We start from the raw sequence: 18,907 nt of genomic DNA, 5'->3' as shown, positions 1-18,907 counted from the left end.
TTTACAATGAGTATGAACTACAAAACGCCAGGGGAAACCCTGACAAATATGCTTTATAATGAGTATGAACTACAAAACGCCAGGGAAAACCCTGACAAATATGCTTTATAATGAGTATGAACTCCAAAAAGCCAGGGGAAACCCTGACAAACATGCTTTACAATGACTATGAACTACAAAACGCCAGGGGAAACCCTGACAAATATGCTTTATAATGAGTATGAACTACAAAACGCCAGGGGAAACCATGACAAATATGCTTTATAATGAGTATGAACTACAAAACACCAGGGAAAACCCTGACAAATATGCTTTATAATGAGTATGAACTAGAAAACGCCAGGGGAAACCCTGACAAATATGCTTTACAATGACTATAAACTCGTCTCTTGTGCAGGACGGACGCTGCTGTGGGTGGCAGACCGCTTGCAGTCAGACAAAATTCATACGTCTTCTCAACAGCCAAGATGTTCGAGTGAGTGCAATACATATTCAAACATGAACATTAATGCTTATCTTGCACGGTACAAAAGGATAATGCTATGTATGTACAGTAGGAATAAATCAGTAACTAATATGCTAGAGAAGAGGAGAAGTCAATTTAAGTGAGAAAACAGCACAACATCGCTACCAGGTGCAATGTCCCTCTGTGATGCACCTGAGCCTGTTGACAACCCAGACCAACCTCCGGCCTTCTCTCAGAATGACGGGCTAACTGGAGGTGCAATAAGGGATGCAATTGACCATTTGACCATGTGTCTAAAAGGCAAGGTAAACACAGGTGCAACCAAAACATTAATGAGGGTTTCCAACTTCCAATCCATTTAGGTGTTGCAGTGCTGCCTGGGACATTCATTAATATTTTTGCTGCTCCTGTTTACGCTGCATTTTAGACCAAATGGCTGCTGTGAAAAAGGACCATTGTTAGAAACTACTTTTGACTGGTTCATCTCTGATGATTGTGTCACTGTAATTCATTGGTTCTCAAACTTTTTCACATGAAGGACCCCTAAACTGACAGAAATTAGACCATGGGCCCCCATGAGATGTTATCCCAGGGTAAGCCCATCTGTTAAGATTTTTGTTTTTATGTTTTATTACAGAAAGTGTATGAAACCCATGACCAAAATAGCCACTTTCTGTCATATTAATTGTGATGACCCTCCCACTCTGCTGGCCCTGTCTTGCAGGAGCCTGGTGGTTGGGGTCATTAGGCTGATTGAGTACACCTGGGCCCAGTGTACTCCTTGGCTTTAAAAGCCTTCAGACCATTCTCCCTCCACATGCACCCTTTTGTTCTGTAATAGACCCTTTTCACTGGGGCCATTTTGTGTCAAAAATGCAGATTAAACACAGGTGCAAGCAAAACAGTAATGAGGGTTAAATAAATTATTCGCCTTTTTCCCGGACCCCAATTTGAGAACCACTGCTGTGATTAATATACAGTGATAAATGACAGTTCAAATTAAATGTATTATTTATTTTTATATTGACAGCTGTTTGGGGGTTTTATTTTATGTGGACACAATCTCTTTCTTTTTTACTCTACTGAAAGGCTTAATAGTATAGCCTAATGTAATGGTTAAACAAATAAGTGCAAAATATAAATAAATATAAGCTATAAATACATAATACAAATGTTTATATAAATATTTTACCAATGTTAAAGTTGTATTACTTGTTCCTAAAATCCACCCTTATGTTGGGATCAGGATAATCTTCTTTTTTTTTAGATCAAAGGTATCCCAATGATAAAAAGTTCTGAACACCACATAGTTTAATCCAGATAATAACCAAGACTGGATTATCTAATCCGATTTCAGAAACATTTTTTTCTTTTAAAGAACCCATTTTCAAGATTTGATCCAATCCTATCAGATTACTTCTGAACAGGCAAATTAAATTGGAATTCTCTGTTGCCAGTGAATAATCGCTAATGCATGTTTAAGTACTTCAGGCACAAATCACCAGCTGTGACATTAACATAAATAAACATTCACTTTGCTGTGGGGCAACCGCTGCCTTCATAAAGACATGCTGCAGGCGCTCCTGCTTTAATTGGTTGATGAATACATTAATCAGAAAACAATGGCTCTGGGAGTGCTTTCAATGAAGCACGTGTAGAGTGAAGCAAACCGGTGCCTGAGCACCTGCACAACTCTTCAGTACAGAAAGGGCCCTACAGTGACTTCAAAAGTCACTTCATCAGGAATTTCAGGATTCTGGTGAATGTTCAAAGTGGCGTTTCGTAAACAATGTAAAAAATATGATTTAAACTGATTTAAACCTAATATTTAACCAGTGTAAACAATGTCGTGTATCAGCAATTTACTCATTTGCACATTTTCAAGAATTTCAAAAGTTTTTGTTTGTTTATTCAATTCAATTTATTAAAAAAAATACATTAGGTAGGTGTTGGACCCATAAGATGTGTTCTTCTCATTATGAATGCTAGTCGACACATTATAGACTGTAATTTATACGATGTCATGAAACCTTCAGATCATGGTGATTGTTCAGTGATAATTTAGTGCACAGCATTCAAGCACTGGGTATCGTTGCCAACTGTACCCATTGCAAGGATATTGCATCATTTGACTTGAACGCATACATCAGCAACACACTCCAAAAATGTTGGCTCCCTTTGCTAAATCATTGACTTTATGCACACAGTTTGTGCCACAAGAAAATATAAAAAATACAGATTTATTTGGGATATTTCCCCCATGAGATCACAAGATGGAGTTCATTCTATCAATATGAAAAGGAAACACTAGATATGTGGGAATGTATAAAGACATCCCAATGTAAATATATTATTTAAGCAAAAAAAAAGGGAAAGAATGCAACCATAATAATATATAATGCTCATTCTTCTTATTTAGATCATTTTAGACAATGTTTTCCTTTTTCAAAACTGATTCGACCAAATGCATTCAGAAAGTTTAAGCAGAGATGGAATGAATGAGAGGTTCACAATGGCATTTGAGTAGAGGCTGAGGTTTAGGTAGCCTTGCATCTTTATGTGTAGAAATATGTTTATCTCAGATATTTGCATTTCACAGTGAGCTGTAAAAAGTTAAAAACACATTGGGAAAAATATCACATGTAGCAGGTGTTATGGTAGCTCTAGGGCAGGGGTGCCCAAATTCTTTCCCATGAAGGGCCAAAACTCAATCTGGGTGGAGGGCCGAGGGCCAAAAATAAACGTTGTGGAATTACATTAAAATGTATTGTGTTTTATAGAAAATTAACATTCTTAATCTAAAATAACATTTCAATATAATAATCTACTTTTTATCTGTTTGGTAATTGTAATAATTTGCAATTGGTTATAAAAAAACATCTGCATTTGTGGGGAGCTTAAACATTTAATCAATAAACACCCTGTTAAAAACAGTTGTATTTTTCACCTTTGTAATCAAGAGAGAAATTTGACTTAATTCACAACTTGAAAAATCCTCAAGGTACTTTGAAAATCAGCTTTATTGTCCATCTTTTGTAAACAATTTGCCATGACAATTTGCCAAAAACATGCAATATCCTGGTTGTTAATGTGGTTCCTCCTCTGGTCGTTAAGGGCGCCTGTTCAGAGGGAGGGGAACTGGTTGGAATAGCGTGAACCTCCCACGTGCTCTGTCCTACCAGTGAAGCTTCCTCTGTCAGGTGAAAAGAAGCGGCTGGCTTTTTTTTAATCAAAATTTGAATGTCAACCTATGACACTTGGCACTTGCAATGCAGCAAACTGGTCCTTTGATGTCTGTCAGCATCTTTTATATGATGGTGATTGTACTTCCAAACATGAGATTTTACATTCACAAAGTGCTTCTTGGGAGATAATATGTATACCGAATTGGAGACTGGCGTCTAAAGATTCGTAAGGTTTACAACCTTACGAATGGAACTAAATGTGGACAATACATGCACATTTAGTTGCAAGATTTCTGAATGGAGTTTGGTGTGGCTGCCTCTCCAGTCCACATAAGAAAATTGGGGAAGCTAAAGCAAAAATAGCAACAGGCTTTTGACTGTTCAAGGAGGGGGACGGAGCTTTGAAGCAAGCTAATATTATGCAGCTAGTTAGTTCTTTCCATAAATGAACGCTGTATCCAGCCCACTGATTACTTTTATCACCAAGTTACATGCATTGATATCCACATTGACGGTGTCAGCCCTACTCAGTAGCGTATCATGGGAGTAAACAATGCATTGCGTTGCTCGCCCACACTTACATCACTTGCCTATTCTCTATTGAATGATCTAGAGCAATGGTTCCCAAACTGGGCTACACATACAGGGGGGTTCAACAGGGGGTAGCCTACTTGAGAGAGAGGGGAAAATGGAAAAATGTTAGAATCATGAAAATAAATGAAACGTTAAAATAAATCTGTTCAGGAGGTAGGGCTGCTCAATCGTCCCTATTTTCATATCGTCCAATCGTGGTCATTAGAGATTAGCGATAGATGATCAAATCGCCATAATCTATTAATTGGCCGTCATTTTAATTATTATTTTTGATAAAGAGACCTATTCCTATTTAATGGCATTAATAATTTGGAGGGGGGAAAACGATCATATTATTGAATACAGCGGGCCTGTAGATCAAGCGTAGATTATGCATTTATAAAAGAAAAGATGAAAGAGAGACCGACCATGCATGCGTTCTGAAGCCGCCTCGCGCTTGCGGAAACTCTTCATGACTTTTTTCCTGCTGTCTCCTGTTTCATGTTCATATTGGATTATTTAACACCGGCTGTAAGGTAATGTAACTGTTGCACTCTTCATAGAAAGTAGCTGCTCAGGCTGGAGTAAACTTGTGAACGAGATCGCCATGTTATTTACAGGTGAGTGTACGGCTGCAGAGAGAACACGGCAAACAACACAACCAGTTACACTTTCTAGCCTTAAAAATAAAAGCACACTGCAAAATAAACTTAAATCACTCATAGCCTTAACTATGAGGAACCTCCGTAAAATAGCTTACACACCAAAAAGACTGGTTGTAATGTTACGATTACATATGGAGTGAAACTAGTCTAAAAGCATTACTCAAAAGTTATATTAAGTTTAACGTTACGTTCATTTTGAAAGTCCGCTGCGGAAGACATACGTTTACATTCTGGCTGACATGACGGTGCTCATTGAGGAAACAGGAGAGGAGCAGAGGAGTGCTGTAACGTTAAGCACGCCCCCCCCCCCCCCCGTGCTGATTCATTTCTAAATGTACAGTAGGGCGCAGTTTCTAGAGATTATTTTTATAACATCGAGTGCTGTAACGTTAAGCACGGCTTTTCCCCTCACTGTAACGTTAAGCACGGCTTTCCCCCTCACTTGCGCTGATTAACAGCTCTGCCAGAAACATCTCCTAAGTGTACAGTAGGGCGCAGCTTCTAGAGATTATTTTTATAACGTCTTATGATAGTAAATTAGTTCAAATCGCCTTAAATATCGCTGTAGAAATGCCAATTGGCGATCACTCCCTTAAATCGTCAATATACGATTTGATCGCAAATCACAGCAGCCCTATCAGGAGGCACACATTGCAACTCTTTCACTCCATTTCTTATTTTGTAATCTTATATTCTTCAAAAGATGGGTTATCGTTCATTCATTCATTGCATCATTTCCTATAGTTTTCACTTGCAGTTTTCTAAGCTAAATGTTGTAGTCAGGGAAAGGGGGTACTTGGATTGAGAAATCAGGGAAAGGGGGAACTACTGACTACTGAAGCCAAAAAAGTATGAGAACCACTGATCTAGAGCAAACTGTTTGCAAGTAAACAAATGAATGAATATCAATATATGGTGCTTTCTGTGCTCCCAAACAACACACCGGGGAGGAGAAAGTGGTTGTCGGTGGGAGTGTAAAACCATCCAAGAATGCAACTGGTTTCTATTATTTCAAGTTTGTCAAGTTATGCTGTTATGTCAAACTGAGGCACCAATGGCCGATTCGTAGTCTTAGGGAGTCACTAGGGAGAGGAGGGTCCAGGCCCTGTGGGGTCAGATACAGGGGAGCCTCGGGGTTCCCCTTGTCCAGCTGCCAGGGTGATGCTGTGTGATGGCATCAGATGGGCCTCGTTGATGGCGAAGCAGTTTAGCGGGTAGATGCCACATTTCCTAAAGCCTTCCTGAACAATCCTTACTCCTTCCTCCTCCTTCACCGCCTGATAAGGCTCCTTAAAAAACCCTGAGAACTTCTTCTTGCTTACTTGAAAGTAGGTCTCAGCTGTACAACCGTCACCTATGAGTGTCATGAAGTGCTGCTTCAGCAGTGAAAAGAGACCCGCATCAAGTGGCTGCAGGATGTGGGAGCAGTGTGGCGGAAGGCACAGCAGGATAACGTTCTCTTTACGAGCCGCTTCCACCACCTCCAGGTCCAGAGGAGACTTGTGGCCGTCGAAGAGCAGCAGCAGCGGCCGCTCCTTCGGCGCACGCAGGAGGAAGTGTTGGAGGAACCATTTCTTAAAGAGGTCAGAGTTGATGCACCCCGACTCCGACCATCCGTAGAGGGCATCGGGCGGCCCTTGTGTCTTGTAGCACACTCCCCCTGGATAGGCCTTTGAGTAGACGATGAACGGAGGGATGTCCTCTCCAGCTGCGCTAAAGCAAGCCAGGACAGAGATATGGTCCCTCGTGCCTGGAGCCAGCTTGTAGCCGAGACTGGCAGATGTGGGATGGATCACCCTCTTCCTGCACAGCAGGAAGTCTGTCTCATTGCAGTTGAAGATTTGGTGAGGCTTCTCCCTCAGCCCATTGGCGTCCATGACGGTGGTCAGCAGGTGAAAAAACTGGTCCACCACTTCCTTCCTCACACACATGGTCCTCCCTCTGACAATAGTGTCCGCCTGCTGAATGGTGATATTCTTCTCTTGCCGTTTTCTAAAATTGAGCCACCAGGTCTGGCCCAATTTAGAAAATGCCACCCTGCGGTGCTGCCGTCTATATATTGATGAGGCAAAGGACACCAGCTGCTGCTTTGTAAGCGGGAATCCGTGCTGTGACATGTATAAGGAAAACTCCACCAACACCTCCTCATCAGCAGATGTTATTAGCTGAGCTGGCCCACTGCGGCTGCCCGGTGTCACCCGTCCACTAACCCTGTCCCCCAGGGAAGATTTCGGGACTCCAAACTCCTTAGCGGCCTGCCTCACTGTGCACCTTCCAGCCTTCACCTCTACCAGCGCACGTTCCATGGCCTCCTCTGTCCATTTCTTCTTCTTCTTATTTGCGATTTTGTCCAGATGATTTCTTGATGGCATATTTTCTAGGATGGCACAGAGAATGCACGGATGAATGATACACTGAAAAAACAATGTAAATATGCCTGAATGAACAATGCATGCTAAGGACACATTATGAGTATCACATATTTTGATACTTTATCCATCACTGGCTGCATATTACAAACTAAATCATGAATACATTTTAAGTGGTGGAGCCGCTTCTATACGTGATGTGTGTCCGTTTGTAGCATGAGAGGATAGACCAATCAGGAGTAGCCTATGCATATGGAGAGGGGCGGGGGAGAAGGGGCCAACCTCCTCAGATCACTCACTCAGTACGTTTACATGCAGAGTTAAGTCGATTAGGCTATTTACTCGGACTCCTGTATTGTCCCAGTATACAACCACGGGTGGGAAATCGATTTTTTTGATGGAATCATGTTGCCTCCGCTACGATAGGTGGCAATATGGCACACGGTGACACGAATGGCACACATTCCGAATGCACCGCCCACGAGGTCCGTGGTTGGTCAATTCATATGTCTCTCACACATCCTTTTTTTTGTCTTGGGGGCGGGTGTAGCGGGCGTTAACCACTTTTGAGAGTTGTGTTCCAGACATATATATCATATAATCTACGGCTGGCACTGTGTCGCTGGAAGCTTGCTGACGTCGACGGTGGGTCTGACCACGTAAGACTACTCTACTCCCATGTCAACAACCACAGGGATACGCCAAAGATGATGGGATTCATTAAACGGCCCAACTTCTTGTCATTTTGTGATGCACCTGTGTTGAACCAATGGGCGCTCAGCTTGATGCATTTCTCGTCATCCTCTGACGGTGGAGCCACACTAGGGCGTCGTTTGACGCATGCTGACGCTGCTGCCCATTCACTTTGTATTGAACACGCTGCTCATCGCCTCACGAAGCATGCAAAGGGATACCAGGCGATGCGGAGCATGCTTGTGAAGCGACAGTGGGCGACAGAGGGGGTGGGGTGGAGTTTGACAAAATTCTAAGATAGCCAATTTGAGCTCGTCCTAGGTCCTACCCTCTTCTCCTGTCCTCTTCCGCTTCCTCTCTACCACCAATTTTCAAACAAGCAATGTAAAAGAGAGAAACGAGCATGGCAGCAGCTAGCTGCTGCTTCCGGGTTTCCACGCCCACCAAGTGACGAGCATCCATACAGCCAGGTGTCAGCATGCGTCAAACGACGCCCTAGTGTGGCTCCACCATGAGCTGTGCAGTCGCCGGGTGCAGTTGGTGGGGAGCAACTGCAGCGCCTCCCTCCAAATCTGCGCCCGCCTCGCTCTCACGAGAGTCCTGTGGCTCACGCAGTCGGAGCAAGTCGGACAACTTTTCTAACCATCATGCAACGGGGCAAGCAAGGCGGCAGGCGCTGGTCGAATCTGTGCAGAACTTGTTCATCTCAAACGAGCCTATTGAGTTGACTGCTGCCTCGCCTGGAAAGCAGACGAGAGTAGCCGAACGCAGTCAGATGAGGCATCAAAAAGTCGAACACCCCCGACAGTCACTCACTGCTGCTTTTCTTCTTGTACAGTTTTGTTTAACAGCGGTTTGTAAACAAATTAAAACATGCATTAGCGTCACTGCTCAAATGACCCAGCCCTTCAGATTACTTATTTTTATTTTTATGTAGGCATTACAGGTGGTATTTATGTAAAATATGGAGTGACAGCGTGGAATAGATATAAAATGGAAGTTTCTACACTTCACTGTGGGTTTGTGATGCACCTGTGTTGAACCAATGGGGGCTCAGCTTGATAACAGCGCAGAGGACATGGCAGAGGATGACGAGAAACGCATCAAGGCTGAGCGCTCATTGGTTCAACACATGTGCATCACAAACCCAAACTCGCGTCCGGTAGTCCCGGGTAGTCCGGTACAGGAATGCCATCACTTCCTCCTTTCTTGCTCCACTGACTGTTTGTTGACAAGATGGCCGTTCGAGCCTTATGCTCACTTATACGAGGGTTCGGGAAGGGAGAACAGAAGCTACCACGACCGCAGTTCACGTCCATTGCATGTTCAGATTAATGCACATTTTCACTCGTTAAAAACGGACCTGTATGTTGTATTTTCTGTCCTGTTAAAGTTGGCACATGGTTAGGGAAACCTGTTGAAACATCGTGGACTTACCAGATTTCTCGGGGGTGGGGGAAAGATGAAAACACAATGAGTACACACTGCAGCGAGGTGGGTCCTCCTGACCGTTTTTCTGCTGCAACATTACTAGGCGTAATGTCCCCAGTACCACGGTGGTTCGGTTCCACACAGAGCCAGTAGCTGTCCCAAACACGCCTTTGCTCCGCGTGGACTCGACTGACGCACTCACTGTGCTGCAGTAGGCAGTGGCACTGCTGGTTCAACATGTCAAGTCAGCAGACATGAGATTGACATAAAACCGGAAGTCAAGTAATTTGACCTTCAAAATGAAAGTGTACAAAAAAATCTCCCACTATATATATATTATATATATATATATATATATATATATATATATATATATATATATATATATATATATATATATATATATACAAATCAGCATGTTTGTAAACACATACTGGCACAAGACTGGGGGCCTCAGCCACGATCATCACATAGTAGAGTTCCTAATAATTAACATTTTAATGTAACCTTTAGGAACAATTATTGTGCCACTGCAGTGGGTTGAAATGCAACTTTTCAAGACATTCATCCTTGTCTGGTATTGCCTAAGATACCAGACAAGGTATATTATAGGTAGGCTATTAGTCTATTCTTTGTTCAAGACAACATCCCCACCCCTCACTCTTCTGTTACATGTTTAAGATTGATTTTTCTCTCCAAATAGGCCTACCCTCTCTGATCATGCCTGACATTTTAAAACATTTTGGTGCAGTAGAAGTTGAAGATACACCTCCCACATACAGACCTGAGCAGAATGCAAAGTTAGATGAGAATATTCTGAAACGACATGAAACGATATTCTGGGGCAGCTGTAGCTCAGGAGGTGGAGCGGGTCATCCACTAATCGCTTTGATTAAAAGAGGTCGGTGGTTCGATTCCCACCTCCTCCAGTCTGCATGTCGAAGTGTCCTTGGGCAAGATACTGAAGCCCAAATTGCTCCCGATGGTGTGCCAGCACCCTGCGTGGTAGCCTGCCGCCATCAGTGTATGAATGGGTGATTGTAAAGCACTTTGGATAAAAGCGCTATATAAATGCAGGCCATTTACGACAATATAGCTGTGGTTTCTGAATTTTCATCATCCAAAGTGAAGTAGATATAAGATGATGAGATATATTATGGATTAGTTTTCATCTGACAGCATTTAACCAGAAACTAATATGTTAACAGTTATGTGGTAACGTTTTGGCCAGCCCTTCCTCAGACAAAATGACATTAGAAAGACGCCATCTTAAGTACCCACATGACGCAGTCACATGACGCAGTCAAGTGGGTCATCACGGTCATGTGATAGGAAAAGTTTAGAATTAAAAAGTTTAATATAAAGACAAATACATATAGTGAAACCAAAATAACCATCACAAGTGAAGTTAACACTGTTAGTGGTAACATAACCATACTTACAAAATCATGTGGACAGAGCTACAGTAAGTCTGTAACCACAAAAACACACATCCCCACATAAAGTGGACCTGTATGCATATGTTTCACATTTGAAAAATGCTTCCGCCAGATAAAAGACAACATATTACGTGATGTTGTCGACTGATGTTTTTTCTCTAAAAGTGCACGTTGGTTATTTTCCTTGTTAGGCTGTGCCTGGCGGAGATCTGCACTCTACTGAGTGCACTTTTGTAGTTACTGTTTTGTGAAAGCTATAGTCCGTCATCTAGCTTGGTCATGCAAGTTTATTTTCAAGCTTTATCTCTCACCCTGTAGATCAGTCACCTCTCCAGTGAGCCCTCCTCCCGACTTAGAGTTCTCTCCAGCTGAAGGGTAAGTAGGCTATTTCAATTCCAAATGAATTGTGCAAACTGTAAACAATATTCTACCCTTCCTCCTATCTGTTTTTCCCTTGCACATCTTTAAAAAGTGTTACATTATTCATCTCAATCAAAGTTTTACATTTAGACCAAGCTATGAATATTTAATGCTAGGTGTATTTCTATTGTAAATCATAAGAATTGTAAACTCTAATTCTTTGTTTTAGTGATTCAGGTGCAAATATTGAAGTTCTCCCTCCCCCAAAAGATGCTCAACCCAAAGGGTCAACAGTGGAGTCAACAGAGGATACAAAGTTAGTGCCTGAGAAGATTTCTGTAATTTTGTTTAAAATATAACTTCATGATTATTGTGAAATTGAAAGGTTCATCCTACATACAGTAGGATGTTTATTAATATGTTGATGTTAAAGTAGACATCCTAATGCAAACAAATCAACCAACAATCAAACAACCAGTTTGACTATTGACAATCAGCAGGCCCAATGAACGTAATCCAGTTAGATTACGGGGATTCCCTGGTCTTGATTTCCCACAGAACGTTTTACCAGTTTAAAAGTAGCAGTGAGAGTAAAGGAACAGAAGAATACTTGGTAACGCTTTAGAATACAGCCCACAACTTATGGAGTAAGTACAGGGTAACAAAATCGTACACGGTACAAAATCTTTACTTACAGGGTAAGTACAAGGTACCACATCTGTACTTACAGGGACAAGATGTGAATTTACCGTGCCCCTGTAGTTACACTATGTAACTACGAGGGAATTAACACTGCTTTAGAATACAGCCCTCACCGTGTAGTTACCATGTAGTTACTATGTAACTAGGGGAATAACACTGTTTAAAATACAGCCCGCATCCCTGTAGTTACCATGTAGTTACAGATGTTAAGATGAAGATGTTGATGTTTTTTTGTAATGCTTTAGAATACAAAAAAAACATCTTAACATCTTCATGCTGTCTCCTGTATGTACAGATGTTGTACCATGCACTTACCCTGTAAGTACACATTTTGTTACCCTGTACTTACCCTGTAAGTTGCGGGCTGTATTCTAAAGCGTTACCAAATTCTTAATTTATCAGATAGGCAAACGTATATGCCATAGAAACATTTTCACACACTATACAGCAGGCATGGGCAACTTTGATGATAGAGAGGGCCACAAAAAAATGTCATCGCTACCAGAGGGCCAGATTTTGCAGAGGGCTGGGGGCCGAATGGCGCCGTGCGCGAAAAATTTAGGGCATTTGAAGCCAGGTTTAGAGGAATAACTCATTTTAAATGAACAGTTGTGATATCATTATTCTTTCTTATATTCAATATTTGATCCTTTTCTCACTCACTCCTATCACCACCTGCTCTCCCTGCAGGGCTTGACATGAACTTTTTTTGACCCCCTGCCAATATGGCTGCTAGATTCGAAAGTTACCAGCCAATTAGAATTTCCACTAGCCAAAATGTTTTTCTTGAAATAAACCAGAATATGAGGAGTGGGTTAATTTAAGCATAAGTATCAGTAATGTATCGCATGCGGCCCGCGGGCCGCCAGTTGCCCGCCCCTGCTATACAGTGTATGCACAGTCTCTGTTTTGCTAGACAGCTAGAGGCATAGTTGTGAGTAACCCTCTCTGTGATACAGGCCCCAAGCAGCCACAGAAACACTCATCCAAAATGGTGCTGCAGAACCAGCTCATCCAACAACTGGAAATCCAGAGAGAGTGTCTTTTGTGGAGCCAACTGAGCAAGCTGTCGCTAACACAACCACAGAACACAAGGAAGAATATGTTGACGGTGCCATTAGCCAATCAGAACTCAGTGAGGGCGCTGCTGAGATCTCTGCAGATCTCTCTAAGGCAGTGACAGGGCAGAGTCAAGAAATTGCTGAAGTGCCTGCTGAACTGAAAGTGAAATCCATTGAAAAACCTGAACCCTTGACAGAAACAGAGCCGCCAAAAACTTCAAATCTGGTGGATGTTGGACTGGAATCAACCGCACAACCTGTGGAGGGGGGTTGTGAGATAGTTCCTCCAAAAGAAGCCACAGAACCTGCCACAGTCTCAGCAGTACAACAGACTGTCCAACCTGTGGTTCAAGCTACTCCTGTAGCTGTCTGTGAAGCTGCTCCAGTAGCTGTCTGTGATGCTGCTCCTGTAGCTGTCTGTGATGCTGCTCCTGTAGCTGTCTGTGAGGCTGCTCCTGTAGCTGTCTGTGAAGATGCTCCTGTAGCTGTCTGTGAAGATGCTCCTGTAGCTGTCTGTGATGCTGCTCCTGTAGCTGTCTGTGATGCTGCTCCTGTAGCTGTCTGTGAAGATGCTCCTGTAGCTGCTACTCCTGTAGCTGTCTGTGAAGCTGCTCCTGTAGCTGTCTGTGAAGATGCTCCTGTAGCTGTCTGTGATGCTGCTCCTGTAGCTGTCTGTGAAGATGCTCCTGTAGCTGTCTGTGAAGCTGCTCCTGTAGCTGTCTGTGAAGATGCTCCTGTAGCTGTCTATGAGGCTGCCCCTGTAGCTGTCTGTGAGGCTGCTCCTGTAGCTGTCTATGAGGCTGCCCCTGTAGCTGTCTGTGAGGCTGCTCCTGTAGCTGTCGGTGAGGCTGCTCCTGTAGCTGTCTGTGAAGATGCTCCTGTAGCTGTCTGTGATGCTACTCCTGTAGCTGTCTCTGAAGCTGCCCCTGTAGCTGCTGCTCCTGTAGCTGTCTGTGATGCTGCTCCTGTAGCTGTCTCTGAAGCTGCCCCTGTAGCTGCTGCTCCTGTAGCTGTCTGTGATGCTGCTCCTGTAGCTGTCTCTGAAGCTGCTCCTGTAGCTATCCGTGAAGAGGCTCCTGTAGCTGTCTGTGAGGCTGCTCCTGTAGCTGTTTCTGAAGCTGCTCCTGTAGCTGTCTGTGATGCTGCTCCTGTAGCTGTCTCTGAAGCTGCTCCTGTAGCTATCCCTGAAGATGCTCCTGTAGCTGTCTGTGAGGCTGCTCCTGTAGCTGTTTCTGAAGCTGCTCCTGTAGCTGTCTGTGAGGCTGCGCCTGTAGCTGTCTGTGAGGCTGCTCCTGTAGTTGTCTGTGAGGCTGCTCCTGTAGCTGTTTCTGAAGCTGCACCTGTAGCTGTCTGTGAAGATGCTCCTGTAGCTGTCTCTGAAGCTGCTCATCTAGCTTTCTGTGAAGATGATCCTGTAGCTGCTGCTCCTGTAGCTGGCTCTGAAGATGCTCCTGTAGCTGCTGCTCCTGTAGCTGTCTGTGAAGCTGCTCCTGTAGCTGTCTGTGAAGCTGCTCCTGTAGCTGTCTGTGAAGCTGCTCCTGTAGCTGCTGCTCCTGTAGCTGTCTGTGAAGATGCTCCTGTAGCTGTCTGTGAAGCTGCTCCTGTAGCTGTCTCTGAAGCTGCTCCTGTAGATGTCTCTGAAGCTGCTCCTGTAGCTGTCTCTGAAGCTGCTCCTGTAGCTGTCTCTGAAGCTGCCCCTGTAGCTGCTGCTCCTGTAGCTGTCTGTGAGGCTGCTCCTGTAGCTGTCTGTGATGCTGCTCCTGTAGCTGTCTGTGAAGATGCTCCTGTAGCTGTCTGTGAAGCTGCTCCTGTAGCTGTCTCTGAAGTTGCTCCCGTAGCTGTCCGTGAAGATGCTCCTGTAGCTGTCTGTGAGGCTGCTCCTGTAGTTGTTTCTGAAGCTGCTCCTGTAGCTGTTTCTGAAGCTGTGCCTGTAGCTGTCGGTGAAGATACTCCTGTAGCTGTCTGTGAGGCTGCTCCTGTAGCTGTTTCTGAAGCTGCTCCTGTAGTTGTCTGTGATGCTGCTCCTGTAGTTGTCTGTGAGCCTGTTTCTGAAGCTGCGCCTGTAGCTGTCTGTGAAGATACTCCTGTAGCTGTCTGTGAAGCTGCTCCTGTAGCTGTCTCTGAAGCTGCTCCTGTAGCTGTCTGTGAAGCTGCTCCTGTAGCTGTCTGTGAGGCTGCTCCTGTAGCTGTCTCTGAAGCTGCCCCTGTAGCTGTCTCTGAAGCTGCTCCTGTAGCTGTCTGTGAAGCTGCTCCTGTAGCTGTCTCTGAAGATGGTCCTGTAGCTGTCTGTGAAGCTGCTCCTGAAGCTGTGGAAGATGCAAAACTATCATACTCACAGGAGGTGAAACTAAACCAGGAGTCTGCTAGCACTAACAGGTGAGTATGGCTCTCTTAAACAGGAACATCACATTCATTGTGAAATGTGTTTATTTGTCCTAGTAGAAAATGTGTTTTATTTATTTATTTATTTATTTATTTATTTATTTATTTATTTATTTATTTATTTATTTATTTATTTATTTATTTATTTATTTATTTATAGCTCTGAAACGTTTAAAAAACCTGCGGTGGATCTACAAACTATCCGAACTCTGTCTGAGACAAGGTGGGTTCTTAGTCCCTGAGCGTTTGGATTCATATGCATCCCATTATGTAAGGAGTTAAAGTCGATAACAGCACAGCACATTTTTCTGCGTTAGATCCAGTATCTACCATACAGAGTAACACTATAATCTTTTGAATCTTCCTCTCTCCAACAGGGATGGTCATGCTATTTGTTCATTCTGCGACAAAATAATTGATGGAAATGTCAAGCTTACAGTTAATTACCCTCCATTGTACAGCCACCCTGACTGTCTGAAGGTTTGTTCTGTCTTCTTTACCTGGTACAGTAGGAAACATGTATCTGTGATTATTTTTGGTGAATATGTTGTTGTGGCATCCTATTCATTTTGCTGTTGCAGTGTGGTGCGTGTGGCATGTTCCTGGCATGTTGACTGTGTTTTGCTGTTGCAGTGTGGTGCGTGTGGTATGTTCCTGGCATGTTGACTGTGTTTTGCTGTTGCAGTGTGGTGGGTGTGGCATGTTCCTGGCATGTTGACTGTGTTTTGCTGTTGCAGTGTGGTGGGTGTGGCATGTTCCTGGCATGTTGACTGTGTTTTGCTGTTGCAGTGTGGTGGGTGTGGCATGTTCCTGGCATGTTGACTGTGTTTTGCTGTTGCAGTGTGGTGCGTGTGGTATGTTCCTGGCATGTTGACTGTGTTTTGCTGTTGCAGTGTGGTGCGTGTGGCATGTTCCTGGCATGTTGACTGTGTTTTGCTGTTGCAGTGTGGTGGGTGTGGCATGTTCCTGGCATTTTGACTGTGTTTTGCTGTTGCAGTGTGGTGCGTGTGGCATGTTCCTGGCATTTTGACTGTGTTTTGCTGTTGCAGTGTGGTGCATGTGGCATGTTCCTGGCATGTTGACTGTGTTTTGCTGTTGCAGTGTGGTGGGTGTGGCATGTTCCTGGCATGTTGACTGTGTTTTGCTGTTGCAGTGTGGTGCGTGTGGCATGTTCCTGGCATGTTGACTGTGTTTTGCTGTTGCAGTGTGGTGGGTGTGGCATGTTCCTGGCATTTTGACTGTGTTTTGCTGTTGCAGTGTGGTGCGTGTGGCATGTTCCTGGCATTTTGACTGTGTTTTGCTGTTGCAGTGTGGTGCGTGTGGCATGTTCCTGGCATGTTGACTGCGTTTTGCTGTTGCAGTGTGGTGGGTGTGGCATGTTCCTGGCATGTTGACTGTGTTTTGCTGTTGCAGTGTGGTGCGTGTGGCATGTTCCTGGCATGTTGACTGTGTTTTGCTGTTGCAGTGTGGTACGTGTGGCATGTTCCTGGCATGTTGACTGTGTTTTGCTGTTGCAGTGTGGTGCGTGTTGCATGTTCCTGGCATGTTGACTGTGTTTTGCTGTTGCAGTGTGGTGCGTGTGGCATGTTCCTGGCATGTTGACTGTGTTTTGCTGTTGCAGTGTGGTGCGTGTGGCATGTTCCTGGCATGTTGACTGTGTGTTTTGCTGTTGCAGTGTGGTGCGTGTGGCATGTTCCTGGCATGTTGACTGTGTGTTTTGCTGTTGCAGTGTGGTGCGTGTGGCATGTTCCTGGCATGTTGACTGTGTTTTGCTGTTGCAGTGTGGTGCGTGTGGCATGTTCCTGGCATGTTGACTGTGTTTTGCTGTTGCAGTGTGGTGCGTGTGGCATGTTCCTGGCATGTTTACTGTGTTTTGCTGCTGCAGTGTGGTGTATGTGGCATGTTCCTGGCATGTTGACTGTGTTTTGCTGTTGCAGTGTGGCGTGTGTGGCATGTTCCTGGCATGTTGACTGTGTTTTGCTGTTGCAGTGTGGTGGGTGTGGCATGTTCCTGGGAGACCTGCTGACAGACATGTTCCTGCTCCGCCAAGTGATCCACTGTGGAAGCTGCTTTGCAAAAACTCTCTAGACCTGCGGTCTAACTGGGATGAAGAAGTTGTCAGGGTAACACTTTATAATAACATTCAGTAGTAAGTAATTTATAAGCTATTAGTTCATGATTTTTTCATTTACTAATGATTTGCTCATCATTTGTTCATGATTAACAAATGTGTATAGAGACAGGTTGGAATCTAAAATCTTTGAATGACTTACAACTTAATCATCTACAAATGTATATTAATGTTTTCTAAATGATTAGTTCATCATTAGTTCATAATTAACTAATAGCTTATAAATGACTTACTACTGAACGTTATTCTAAAGTGTTACCGTTGTGGGAGAACACTCAAAGCATACAGTGATTAATGTGTTGTTTGAATTGGGAACATTGCCACATTTGTCTTTACCCTATATTCAAAAGAAATCTTCAGAGCTGCCAATTGCTATGCCTTGTGAAAGTGCAAACAACATGTTTTTTAGGGCACTGTGTACTGTTAGGATTAGGAATTATGTAGAAAAAGGTTTGAGAGCAATGATTGTTGCAAAGATATTCAAATGAAATACTAAACAATCTACATAAGCGTTGCAACATACTGTATGATAAACTGAAATAAAATCACAATTTTGATGCCTCAGATTCAAAAGGTTTAATCAAAGTCTTAATTTCAAATGAGCATACACACAACACAACCCAGCTCAGTAAATAGCAGGGCTACATGTCAAAAGTCACCTGGCAAGCATGTTATTATTAAAAGTGAGAGCATCAATATCTCTGGAACATAAAAACAGCTTATTTTAAGCAGTAACAAAAGCACCTCCAAGAAAATGGATACATATTTTTGTTCCCCCCACACACTGATATTTACAGTAACAGAAAACCAAAATGCTCTATGAGTGAATGCAAAGTACATGCATTGTAAGTGAAAGCAAAAAGGGAGATGGCAAGATAGCTCACAGCCTAGACATCATCCTTGCACAGAGCTTTGGTACATTCAGCTTTATTTGCTTTATTTCATGGGATGTACAATGTTGATCACAGTAAGGCAACAGCAGCAAAATCATATTCAAAATCAATATACGCGTCAGTAAACACATGCAGTAAGGGAGTGTATGCAGTTATGATTTGCAAGGCAAGCTCTCATCACTCTTAATTATTCATGAAAGAACATACATCACATATCCAACGACAACATCAGTACCAATAAAGCTTCACGACAAGGGTAAATCAAAATGGATACTGTGTCCGAGACAAAAATGAACAACAAACGTAAGAGAATCATCTGAGAGGAGGACTTGATGATAAGGCCAGAGCTTGCTGCTGTGAGTTATCTTCATCCCTGTGCCTGTTGTTCATAAAAAATGGTGATGAGAAAAACGTGTCTGTTATTGGACATGGTCTAAAGAAAGACTAGCAGGTGATCCAGGTTTGGGGTTGCTGTTTCACAGAGGATGGATGGAAATCAGTGTGGTATGTGTTGACTGTCCATCTCATACCCAGATTGGGACAGCATAGTGCTGTAC

General features: G+C 43.4%; 1 protein-coding gene across 1 annotated transcript; it reads left to right on the top strand.

Moving 5' to 3' along the window:
• Positions 1-402: 402 nt before the first annotated feature.
• LOC310779150 (uncharacterized protein) lies at positions 403-13,225 on the top strand (the record flags this gene model as incomplete). The annotated part of the gene is made up of 5 exons (XM_083639649.1): positions 403-475; positions 11,140-11,196; positions 11,411-11,497; positions 12,843-13,059; positions 13,142-13,225. The coding sequence occupies exons 1-5, from the start codon at positions 468-470 to the stop codon at positions 13,223-13,225; spliced, it is 453 nt and encodes a 150-aa protein (XP_083495775.1). The 5' UTR covers positions 403-467.
• Between the last annotated feature and the right edge of the window lie 5,682 nt (positions 13,226-18,907).

This window comes from Poromitra crassiceps, assembly GCF_964638095.1.
Source record: "Poromitra crassiceps genome assembly, chromosome: 1".
NCBI classification, from domain to species: Eukaryota; Metazoa; Chordata; class Actinopteri; order Beryciformes; family Melamphaidae; genus Poromitra; species Poromitra crassiceps.
This window is presented reverse-complemented; position numbering and strand designations above follow the sequence as displayed.